The sequence below is a fragment of the Watersipora subatra genome, chromosome 6 (assembly GCF_963576615.1).
Source record: "Watersipora subatra chromosome 6, tzWatSuba1.1, whole genome shotgun sequence".
Classification (NCBI taxonomy): Eukaryota; Metazoa; Bryozoa; class Gymnolaemata; order Cheilostomatida; family Watersiporidae; genus Watersipora; species Watersipora subatra.
Window position 1 is genome coordinate 39,012,745 of NC_088713.1, and position 12,946 is coordinate 39,025,690.

At 35.0% G+C, this 12,946-nt stretch overlaps 1 protein-coding gene across 9 annotated transcripts in view; it reads left to right on the forward strand.

Annotated features, from left to right (window-relative positions):
* Positions 1-3,909: 3,909 nt before the first annotated feature.
* The window catches only part of LOC137398569 (uncharacterized), a 237,926-nt gene continuing 228,889 nt past the window's right edge, over positions 3,910-12,946 (forward strand). For 8 of the 9 annotated variants that reach the window (XM_068084716.1, XM_068084715.1, XM_068084711.1 and 5 more), the window contains exon 1: positions 3,936-3,974. In XM_068084716.1, the coding sequence (XP_067940817.1) occupies positions 3,950-3,974 (25 nt within the window). In that variant the 5' untranslated portion in view covers positions 3,936-3,949. Of the gene's footprint in view, positions 3,975-12,946 lie in introns of all 9 variants that reach the window. The other variant, XM_068084713.1, reaches the window with a different exon arrangement.

Consider the following 12,946-nt stretch of genomic DNA (forward strand, 5'->3'; position numbering starts at 1 on the left):
CGTTGAAGGAAAATTATCCGGGTATCATTATATACAAGGGGCTAGTAACATCTCACAATACTACGATGTAGTAGTCATGGGACATGAAGAAGCAAGCAGATTTTACGAGAGTTCGGCACAATGCAAAAAGGATTCAGCTATCATAGATATTTCCGATGACGATGAGTGATTGATAAACATCTCGATACAAACTTTGTTTTAAAGATTGTACATGAACATTTTCTTATATATATATATTCAATGTTTCATTTATACTATATTATCTTTATTGTGACCTATCTACTTGAACATTTTCATATATTTCAAATTAAACATAAACTATTTTATTTTTATTGAAACAAAATGATGATGGAAATAATGAATAATACATATAAATATATCTTTTAAAGTGAATAATTTTGTAATAAAACTGATCTTTCATTCAACATATTAATTTCTCCAACAAATTTCAATCTTACATATATACAAAAAAAACCGAAAATAAATTCCTTAAAATTCTTAACCATTCAAGAGCTTCAACATTACAAAAACATCAAATCTTCAAAAAATAACTTTGTACATAAACACTTTCTCATATATATTCAATGTTTCAAATATATAACAATCTCCGGAAAATCAACCCCTCGGTGTCCCAGATATTAACCCCCTCACTCATCCGGTAATCTCTCGCTCTCCTCGATAATCCGCGAGATCCACTCCGGAAAACCAACCAGCCCTCGATGTCCCAGATATTCACCCCCCCACTAATCCACTGATAATCCGCGACGATTCGGCCGACTAATCCGCAACGATTACCCCGACTAATCCCGCGATAATCCACGTTTAATCGGATGACTCATCCCCCACTAATCTGATGACTCATCCACAGATAATCCGCCGATTACGCCGGGAGCGGATCCATACCCCCTCGAATTCAACCCCCTACTCTACACCACAATTTCCCCCCAAACCCCAACATCTCATTCAACTCCACGCAATTCAATCTACACCCCTAGCCAATTTAATTCGCAACCCCCTTTTTCTATCCCCCCGCTGGATCCGTCACTTTTTTGTGTAGATCTGCTCTCTACATACTACTACTAGTATTGGTTTTGCCTGTCACTAATGCAGTGCGTGAGAGATCTTTTTCTGCATCAAAGCGAATCAAAACATCAATGAGGAGCACAAAGGGACAGGCTGGTCTAAATAGTCTTCTAATATCACACATAGGCTATACAAAGTTGTTGAAATAGATACATAATCAGTTGTGAAATATCTCTGCCATGGACACATTGACAAGACAAGAGCTATTGCAAAAAAGAAGTAATAGCTCTTGTCTGTCAACGTCCCTAGAAGAAATTGGTAGTGTCATCAGTCTTGAACCGCTCGTTAAATAAAAAAGGTTTACCTGCCATGAACCACAAGCATTAATTTATTTATGTAAATTTTGATGCTTATGATTGATTGCATTTATGCATACTTTGTGGGTTATTTATGCTTAAAAAGTCCAGAGGTTTGGGACACTGCCCTAAACCCTGTTGGGGGGCATACACCACTCCCCCAAACCTTCAGGGGTTAATAACTAGTCATTTAACATTTGCAGCCTCAACTAGCAACCAGAGAATACAGGCCTGCTTGTTATCCCCTTTGCTCATCAAACATACTCCAGGTCCAAAATGGTGAATGGTAGATTTTACAGATGTTAAACTTATTTAGCTTTGTAACAGCTTGAGAAAAGGAATGAAGCAAATATTTCTGCTATCAAAATAGTTTGCTTTAAAGCCATGGAAAAAGTATATCCCTTTGGCTGACTTCCCTCCTTGTTTACCAATATTGATTTTCAGCTTTCCGGTCAATTATATATGCTTCTACAATGGTTTCAATTTTGTCATAGCCGTTGTCTAGAGTACCGAGATTCAAGCAAGCAAGTTTTATTAAAAACGCTTTTTGTTCTATTCAGCGTTTATTGTAAACATATTCATTTAGGATCTACTATCCAATCATGACAAAGCAGCAGGAGTAAATATCAAGCACTCCTAGTAATTGTACACCAGTCTTCATCACTATGTATAACAATAAATACTTGTTAATTAATATCTTTAAACTTTGTTGATGTTAGCTTGTCTGGTGGTATTCTGCTGATAGACGTCTAATTTCTAGCAAAAATGTTTATGCTATGATAAATATATAATAACAGGAAACTTTATTGCCACCTCTCTTTCAAATATCTCTTCTCTCGTTGTTACACATTGCATTTTACCTAGGAAATTGTCCCACTGTACTTTCAAAAGTCTTTTAGCAGTTTCTATAAATATGATCATGTACTGCAAAATTATACAGTCAAACTCATTTGCATAGTTGATATAGTATGTTGTTGAATTTCTTAGATATTTGTGAAATGTAAACATTATTATTTGTGAAATATTCTTTTGAATCACTCAGTGATAAGATGATGCAGTGATTGCCTATGTTCCTTGTTCACAGACACACGAGCAGTGGTAGGAATGTCTCACCTCTGTTCTACATATGGTTGTAATCTCATGGATTTATGTGATTACTTCTTTGGATCATCCTACATAGACTGAGGTGAGTCAAGATCTCATGGATATATTAGTAGTTTGAGGCTTACAGTCTCCATCTCACCAGTAGTAGCCTTTTACCCCATAGCCTAGGATGAATAATTTACTAAATTTCTATATGGTGATAGTGTAGGACACCAGGGTGAGCCAGTGCAGAAGCACTATGCTGTGCAGACAAGCGAATCATGTATCCATAGAGGGCTGTAATATAGTGATGTTTTTGTATATCCTTATGTCAACCCATGTCTGCATATGAAGTAACAGAATAAAAGACCTTGCACAGCACTCAGAAGTGTGACTAGTTTTTTTAGTTTCCCAAAACTGGATGAAAACTAAAAAATGCTGTTTTTGCAGACTGACCATTAAACAAACTACCATTATCTAATATAAAATATAGCTTTCAACAATGTCTGATGCTAATGTTGCATGTTGCGAATGTGGAAAGATTTTACTAGCAGAAATATCTGTAGGTCTATGTTTACAATTTTTCTTTTTGTTTATCCTGAAATGAAAATAAAACTGTTATATTATTCTGCAAATTATGACTGTAAAGAAAACTCGTTTCTTTGCTTTTGCAAAATGATAGCCTGATATTCTTAATTTATAGTTGCAAAGCTATGGTAGAATAGGTTAATTCTGTGATTCGTTGTCAGCATTTATGTATAGGTACTAAGGTGAACCGTTATAAATCTCTCTAGGGTATGCTAGGGTATGCTGGCTCATCTAACACCACCCAATGTGTAATTATGTATCCTGATCTTAGTGTAATTAGTATGGCTGTAACTCCAATGAAATTTTAAATTATGTTACCTTTATGTGTAATCATAATAATAGCATGTATATTAAAGTCGACTGCACTCATTCCATATATCAGTTGTACAGATTCTAGCTTGCCCATAACAGCTCTTCTTGATTCTAGGGTGTTTCTAGTGTAAATGGCAAGCTTTTTGTGTATTTGGTTGTTGTGTAAACCTATGATATATTACTTCCTTTGGAAGAGAACTGAATGGCATGGTGCATTAATAACAGAAAAAAACGAATAACAGGTTTGTTAAGGAAATGGGCATCAATTTCCTTCAGAAGTTCTGCGGAGAGAGAACTTCAAATTAACATGTTTCAGCATCATGATTTTAAAGATGTGTGTATTTGTCATAGCATTCGGATTTGTTGCATTTGAGAATAGTGGGAGTTGTCTTTTCTTGGCTGGTCAGGACTCGATTGCGGAAAGCATGTAGACAACTCCAAGTTGATCTTTAACTTAGTCTGGTATTCGACGCATTGAATTGATTAGATTGGATAGCGATGTGTTGAAGATTAGATTTTAACCCTTGTGCTATGTACTATTTGCAGATTCTTCTAGCACTAGTACATCCACTCTTGAGCTCCATTCCATGTCTACCACTACTACCACTTACAGTAAGTATGCCTGCCTGTTGAAGTCACACTTTTATTATTGGATGGTTATCATATGCTTGTTTTACAGACTTAAATCTGATCACAGTTTTTAAGGTTTCAATCAAGGACGAATCCATTGCCGTTTCGCTTTCACGTTTTAATTATAGAACGCTTCATTGTCTTCTAGCTTCAGAGTTTTAATCATAGAACTATTCATAGTCTTTTAGCCAGTTGCTAGTTACCAGTTAGATTTGCTATTTGCCAGTTGTTGGTTGATAGCTTGAATTTGCTAGTTGTCCGTAAGTTAATTTGCTAAAACATATTTGCTAATTTTATTTGATAGTTGCTTGCTGTGCTGTGCTAAATGCGAGGATTTACTCGTTACTTGACAGTTGCTAGCTCTGATTTGCGAAATGCTAATTATTGGTTTCTACTAGAACATTCACTTTGTTTGCATTGTTAATAGGTAAGCTAGTGCCGCATATTGAATCTCTAAATAAGTTAAAAATTACCACAAAACAATAAGGAGCTATTTGAATGTCTCTTCAAGAATCATGTTTATTCAAAACTAAGTTTGTACTTAGAAAGTCGGTTTTTGCAGATTGATTCAAAACTAAATACAGTGAAACTCGGCTAGCTTGACATTCACATGACTGAGAGAAAGTGTTCGAGTTATCACAGAGTTCAAGTTCATGAGAACACTGTTTCAAGTGCATGTATTTATCAGTACATGTACAAACAATATATAAATCAAATAAATTGATTCCTTGTTGCAAGTTAAAGGGCCTTTCGTGTACCGTTTTAATGAGTTGTATCAGAAAGTATAAATATTTTCTTATTACTTGAGATTTGTTTGTTCGTTTGTTTTAGGTGATGTGACCGTCAGCACGTGTTCAGATTAAAATAGGCAAAACCTGATCGCCGTTGAAAGGCTCAGAAAAAAAAGACACATTTTTCTTTTGAGCGTTTTAACAAAAAACCAGTTTTGTCGATTTTTCTTTAAGTTTATTGTACGGTTACCTCGCTTCTCCTTGCTTACAAAGGGCTATCCCCAAGCGGATGTTTTTTTAAATTTGATTTTTATGCACACCTTTAGAAAAGTCGTTAACAAAAATATTTTGTCGAGAGTGTTAACAGTGATGCATAAGAACTACTAAAAGTTGATGTTTATTTTTATGGCTAGGAACAAAGTGATATTCTAAAGGGATAACAACCCTCTTGGTAGCCGTTGGACATAAAACTATTTGAGTTAGCAATGTTAAGGTTGAGTTATCTAAAGCAATTTATCATTGAGTGGGAACAGACCAAACAAATCCGCTCGAGTTAACCATGTGTTCGAGCTATCTGAGGGCGAGTTATCCGGGTTTCACTGCATTTAAAACACTTCAAAATTAAATCTGATATTCTAGTCATAACCTCAACTCGATTGTGTCATTTAAAGATTTTTATAGAAGAAATACAAGTACCAGCACATCTTAAAGGTGGCAGGACAATCAACCAGAAGATCACCAGTGAAGGTGGTTCGGTAAAGATCCCAGCTATGATTGTTGATGCTGATGTTTTATGTGGCACTAAAATGCTACATGCTTAAGTTGGATGACTTATTGTTGACAAGCTACACAAAAATAGTAGGTACAAAATTTTAGGCCAGCAGTTTGAATTTTCACTACGGTTTATCTTTTCTTCCCATAAGGAAAAATATCTGATATAAAGATGGTTCATTGCTACAGAAAATTAATCTTTACTAATAAAACCCACTTTATTATTATTGTGTGTGTGTAAGTGTGTGTATATGTGCATATGTAGGTGTGTGTCTGAATGTGTGTGTCTGTATGCGTGTGTGCGCGTGTGTGTGCGCGTGTGTGTGTGCGTGCGTGCGTGCGTGAGTGTGTGTCTGTATGTGTGTGTACATGCGTGAGCCCGCGTGTGTGTGTGCGTGTATGTGTGTGCGTGTATGTGGGTGTGTATATATGTGTGTGTAAGTGCGGGTGCACCTGAGGTTGCGGGTGTGTGTATGTATGTGTGTGTATATGTGTGTATGTGTGTGTATATGTGTGTGTATGTGTGTATGTGTGTGTATATAAGTGTGTGTGTATGTGTTTGTGTTTGCGCTGTACATGTTTTTGTGTGTATGTGCATGTGTGTGTGGGTGCGTGTGTGTGTGCGTGCGTGTCCGTGTGTGTGTGTATGAGGGTGTGTGTGCATTTGTGTGTATGGGGGTGTATGTGTGTGTGTGTGTGCATGTGTGTGTTTGTTAACCTGTGTGGTTGTAATGTATTTCCACATTCTTTGCCGCTTTTTACCAAACTTCACCCTCATATGATCTGTGCTTTCTGTGTGTGTACGTGGGTGTGTGTCAAATTTATCCTAAATTCACTCTAATGTGTTCCATGCTTTTAGATCTTCTAGAATCTTTGATGTTTTGTGAGATTGCTTTTTCATGGACAAGGCAACTACTAAACTTTTAGTCACCCAACTAAGCTAGAAATTATATTTATCAGGAAAAGATATTCTCAATTTGTTCTCCAAATTGCAATCGTTGGATGCAATGAATTCAACATTAGATCATTTCATTATAAGTTTCCAACAACTTGGTTGTAAATGTAGAACCATGAGCTAAAATCACTTTGCTTCGGTCTTTTAAATTTAATTTTATAACATAAAAAAGTCGTTGTTATGCAATCACACTAGGCAGGGTAGCCTAGCTGAAATATCCACGTTTGCTAAACAATTGCTATGAGTTTACCTGACAAAACCTACAAGTTTTCTGGTTAATATCAGACAAAATAAAAACAGAAAATAATTTTAAGGTTTTTCCTGTGAATTAGAGTCTAATGAGTCTAACTGCGTATTACTGAGTTCAGTTTTGACAAGAAACTGAGATGTCATATTGTATGTTTTGTTTGGCTTGTAGTAGGACATGATTAGACAACAAGTTGAAAACATAGAAAATATGATGCTGGCAGATATTTTATATTGGTTCTTTACACTCACGACATGCCATTTGGGACCTTATTTGAGTTTGTTGAGTACATGTGGGGATAAAGGACATGCCACACATTCACCTCATTTATTATGAAATCCTCATTTTGGTAAGCATGATCTGCTAAAGAGTGTCTCATTGTATTCACATTTAGGCTGATAGAAACCAACTTTGTGCTAGTGGTACTAGTGAGCAATGCTCACTCTATGGAAGAAGAAAAAATAACTCCATTGTGCTATTTCTTTTGGAAAACTTCATGAGTGGTTTTGATAAGTTTGATGAGCAAAATATTGTCTCATTGTATTTTTTTTTAGATTTGATTGAGGCTAACTTTGTGCTGGTGCTTCTAGTAGGCAATGCTAACTTTATGAAAGAAGAAAAATTAACTCCAAGGTGTTATTCGTTTTGAAAACTGTGTGATTTTGGCAAAGGTGATCTGCTAGCGAGTGTTTCTTGGATTTGCCTAGATCTGATTAAAGCAAATTTTCTGCTAGTGCTACTAGGAAGCAATGCTAACTTTATGGAAAAAATAAGATAACTTCAAGGTGCTATTATTTTCGAAAATGCCACGATAAAGTTAGTAACTTAGAACTAGCTTGGAACGTGGAAACTATAAGTATCTCTGCTAATTATTATATTTTATTTTTTTGTGGTGCATAAACTGGAAAGCCAAGACTTACTCCATATGTTTCCATGCTTTGAATGAATTCGGAGTGGCTTTTCTTCCAAATCCCAGAAATGGTAAATTTTGAAAGCATTCAAGCATATTTTGCTTTGCGAAAAGAGTGTGCACACCGTGAACATGAATCTGTTGAAACAACTGATCTGAATCGATAATGATTGATCTGAATCTATAATACAAAGCTAATCTATCACCAGTGGTGGGCAAAATATCAGCAGTACGATCAATTACGATCAGACATCCTGGCTTAGTTAGTGCAATTATTTGACTGCATGAATTGAAAACTGACCTTGACCCAAAAGCAAGTCTACTTTAACTTTTGTTGTTATTAGGAATGTACTGTGAACTGTTGAAAGATTTATATAGTGCAACTCTGGTTCATTGGAAGTAGGGTGCAAATTTGTCGGCAGTGGGCGACTCCGAAACCATTTCATGCATGGAAACATAGTGATATTCCTGGAGTTTTGAGTGGACAGAGACCAAATAGACAAAAGACAAAAAGATAACAAGATAAAAAGATGACCTTTGCAATTGATATAGAAAATCTCTTATTTTCATTAAATCACTTTTGTGAAGTTTAAATTAACATGCAAGCGCATCTCTTCCAAGGCAAACTTGTTTTCTTGATTTTCAATTTTGGCAGCTTATGTGGAGTTCCAACAAGTTGCTGTTCAATCGAAGATATCTATAAACCATGACAATGATGGAAAGATAGGAAACTAACGTCATCTGTAAAGGTTAGTCAGTAGTTGGTGGAAGGTTTTATGATAATAATGGATAGTTTGTACTCCATCTATAACATGATTAATGTAATATGGTTACAAAAGAACTGATGTTAATATGAATTTACTAGTGTGTGTAGGAAACTGGTGTATGACAGCACATGACTTGGTTAGTGTCAGACCATATTCTTTAGAGGGTCTGGACATGCTTTGCTATTGTTACATAGCACACTTGGTACTATCTCACTTAGTGTGAGGATTGGTATTGTATGTACTTGTGTGCATTCACCTAAAGGTATTTAGTGTATTGAATATTTGTATACAATGAATGGTGGCTGTTTGTTGCCAGAATCCTGTCATTTGAGTTCAATCACTATGTTTCTATGATGTGCCAATCAGAAATCTGCATGTCAAGCAAGCTCTGTTACTCGAAAATATTTATCGAAAGTTTCATATATGCAAATGATAGAAATAATACTTTCAACTGATTCACAAGACAATGCCGTACACGCTAATTCATTATAAAAACATTATCACTCTTCAGTCATTTTTATTTTGGATCGGAGCAGCTCTATATGTGCTAATGTTCAGAATGCTGATAAGTCTCATGCGATTGTGCCGCTAATTGTTAACCCAGGGGTCAATAATAAGCGGCACAGTTGTTGTAGCTTTCTAATGTTTATCAACAACGCACTGTCCGATAGTCTGTTTCATGGAAATTTCCATCAAAACACTATTCAACGTCTTTGGAAAAAAAATTAAGGTAGCTTAACGTGCACGCAATTTCAAATCAGCATAATAAAAACAGTGATTATCTCGAGTAAGTTTGAACCTACGTAGCTAAAAAATTCTATTTTCAGAGTTTTGTTTTTTACCTGAGTGATTTCATTATTTTGGTCATAACTTAAAAATCGTTTGTTAGATATTAATGAACTAATCAGAAAACTAATTAATCAAAGATTCTCTACAAAATGATACTAATATTACCAAGATTTCTTTTACATTAACATTAATTATTTCATAGGTGCAGTTGGTTTCTCCATATTTTTTGAAATATTTTCGATTTTGAGGCTTATAAAATTCCTAATAGTCACACCAACTAAACTTCAATAAGGTACCTCACAACTTTTTTTTCAATAAATTGTGCCCCCGGTTCATCTATTTAGAAAATCATAAAAGTGCTATCACATGCTTTAAGTCAGATTGACCTCAATGAATTTGCTTATGGATTGTTGTCAGGAAAGCAATATAGCAGTGTGTGTTGAAAATCTGGCCGAGGGCTGTGGACGATTTGATTCATTATTACAGCAATCATGGGCAACGCTGGGATTACTGATAGTATTGTATAAACTTATTGATTAAATATATGGGATAATAATAGTTAATAATACATGGAATTATTTATTAAAAGTTCACTAGTCAAAAGAACTGAGAATTAGGTTTAGTCACTCACAGTTCGTCTTCAGGAGATTAAAGATTCTGGTCACAGGGTAGGGTCAATAGATGGTAGTGAATATTTTTAATCTATCATATTTCTTATTTATTTCTCTTAATGCATATATATTGCTAAATTTTTAACCGTGTAAATATAAATTTTTTTTAAATAATGATTGATGCTGAGTATTAATAGTTTATATTATATTCTAGTCCATAATATCAAACACTAAACAGCCCTTTAAAAATATGGGGAGTCTCTTGGCAAAATGCCAGTTGACTTGGTCCATGGCCATTAGAAATAGATACTACTGCAGTTACACTAGCTGGCTTGAGAAGAAGTTATGTCAGACACAATGTCTCAGCTGGTAACAGTAGCTTATGTTGATCACATCATTAATTTTAACTCATTCGCAAGAGACTAACTTTCACGGGATCTACCTCAATTATCAGTGATTTCTCAAATTCTCAAAAACATGCTATAATTTAAATTACTACTGCAAAAAAACTTAATTAAGATAAGTTTGCCATTTCAATTTTGAAATTTGCCAGTCTTTTTTTTAAATGATATAAAAACAAGATAAAGACTTTATATTACTTGCATGTATACATGTGTCTCAAAGAAGGTAGTCTTTAAAAATTTCTGATTTGAAAAAGCTTTACTTGCTGAAACAAAGTTTGAATTTTACAATAAAAATGTTACAAATATGGTTAATTTAGCCAAAACTATTGTTTTGCTTCATATGATGCAAAGTTATAAATAGTATTTTTCTTATGTAACAGTTAGTCATGAATGTAAAAATCATGAAACTTTAATTTCGAACTTGTCCAGTCGAGTAGCATCTTTCAAACCAAAACATAGCAACTCAAATAAACTTTCATAAACATGTTTCAACAATTAAGAATATGTTCAATAAGTCTATTCTTCATTTCTCAGACTTCATAGGCTGCTCTAATAATCGATATGACCTTATCGAAGGTGAATGGTAACTTTAGCCTGACTACGGGGTACTACGGAAAAGCTCATTTCCATTTGAGCATAACGATATAGATTTGCAAAATTAAAAGTTAATGAAAAATTTCCAACACTTAAATATGGTTTTTATTTGATTTATGCAGTATTTCACTGTCTTACCACTTCTTAATCTGCATATTTACTTCTGGAGTAGAAAAACAAATGATCGCTATCGATGAAATTGAAAGTCGCCACGATGATTTCCGGTTTAGGTAGACGTCGGAATGGGTTTAGGATTTTGGTTATAACTTTTGCCAGAGATATCATGGAGGCAAATTTGTAAGTTCTTTTTGATTGGCCAGAATTTTTATTTCACACTTAGTCACAGGTTTTCTTCTATAACTTAGCAACAATCGTACATGGAATAGGTAAATTTTCAAGGCAAAGTAACTAGCTTTGGTAGCCTAGCTGCGAGCAAAGTTAGGTCCTGATGATTGCAAATGAGTTGAGTAGAAAAATATTGGATGGCAATCTACATGTATATCAATATCCTTGAATCGGCTAATCTTCCCATTGTTATTATTCACAAATGGGAAACAGCAAAGAGCCGTAGGTCAAGTCAATTTTGTTTTTTGCAATTTTTACTCAGTGTTTCATGCTGGCAAAAGATGGAAGCAGAATTTTGCAATGATGCGCAAAGGTAATCTATTTTAAAGATTGTTCACATTTCTGTAATTTCCATTTGGAAATAGCGCTGCTAAGTGAGATAAGAGTGCTCTGCTACAGCCTCAAATATTGAATTACTCATATTTTTTACCAAAGCACCCACTTTAATTTGTGACTTGGAAATTTCATTGAAACACGCATCCTGCAGTAACTCAACAAGCGTACAATTTCAAATCTGCATTTATGAAAATATAGTATATAGCAATTCAAAAGTCTATATGACACTACTTTAAGCTTCAAACATAATAATAACCTTGGTTTTGTGACTTTCATTTCATAAGCAAATACAATATTGTCACTTCCTAACAGTTTTTGTGTGCTTGTCTACTATAGCAGTACAAGTGTTCAAACTGATTTACTCACAAATTTAAATTTATAAAATTTAAAATCTGACTGGAATTGGTTTCTACAACACAGTTTTGTTTAATTACCTTGACAACATGGACAATCATACTTGGAATGTGTTTGATATTGGTTATAAGAAGAGATCTTAAGATAGAACCACACTAATATAGACTGCTTACATGGTGGCATGTTAACTAAAGGTCATACTTTTAGAGTTGTTTCTTTTACACACTGTATGTAAGCCATGAACACACAACTTGTTCATTTCCTGCTCTGAGCAGTAATAGTAGTATTAGTTATTAGTTACATAATGTTGTTATGAGGCCCAAATTCCCTGGGGCGGCTGGGTAGCAGAGCTGCCCAATTTTTTAGTGAATCTGGCCTGAGTACTAAGAATTGCAGTATAAGCTCATTCAGTCTAGCTCTAGCGCAACTAGCAATGAAGCGGTGAGGCTACATAAGTGCTCTAGCGCAACTAGCGGAGGGGTTCACTTATCCAGTATTGGTTTTGCCTGCCGTTAATGCAATGAGTGAGATATCTTTTTCTGCATTGAAGCGAATCAAAACATATATGAGGAGCAGAAAGGGACAGGCTGGTCTGAATAATCTTCTAATATTATACATAAGCTATATAAAGTTGTTGAAATAGATACAGAGTCAGTTGTGAATGATTTCGGCCATGGACACATTGATAAAACAAGAGTCATTGCAATAAAGAAGTAATAGCTCTTGTTCTGTCAAAGTATCTTGCAAAAATCTGTAGTGTCATCAGTTTTGTACTGTTTGTTAAATAAATATAGCTTGACCTACCATGAACCACAACCATTAATTTATGTAGATTTTGATACTTATGATTTATTGCATTTATGCATACTTGGTGGGTTATTCATGCTTAAAAAGTCCAAAGCTTTGGAATACTGCCCTAAACCCCATTGGGAGGGTTACACCGCTCCCCCAAACCTTCAGCTGGTCATAACTAGTTCCCTATCATTTGCAGCCCCAACTAGCAACCAGAGAATACAGGCCTGCTTGTTATCCCCTTTGCTCATCAAACACATCCCAGGTCGAAGATGGTGAATGGTAGATTTTATAGATGTTAAACTTGGCTTTGTGGCAGCTAGAAAGGAATGAAGCAAATACTTCTGC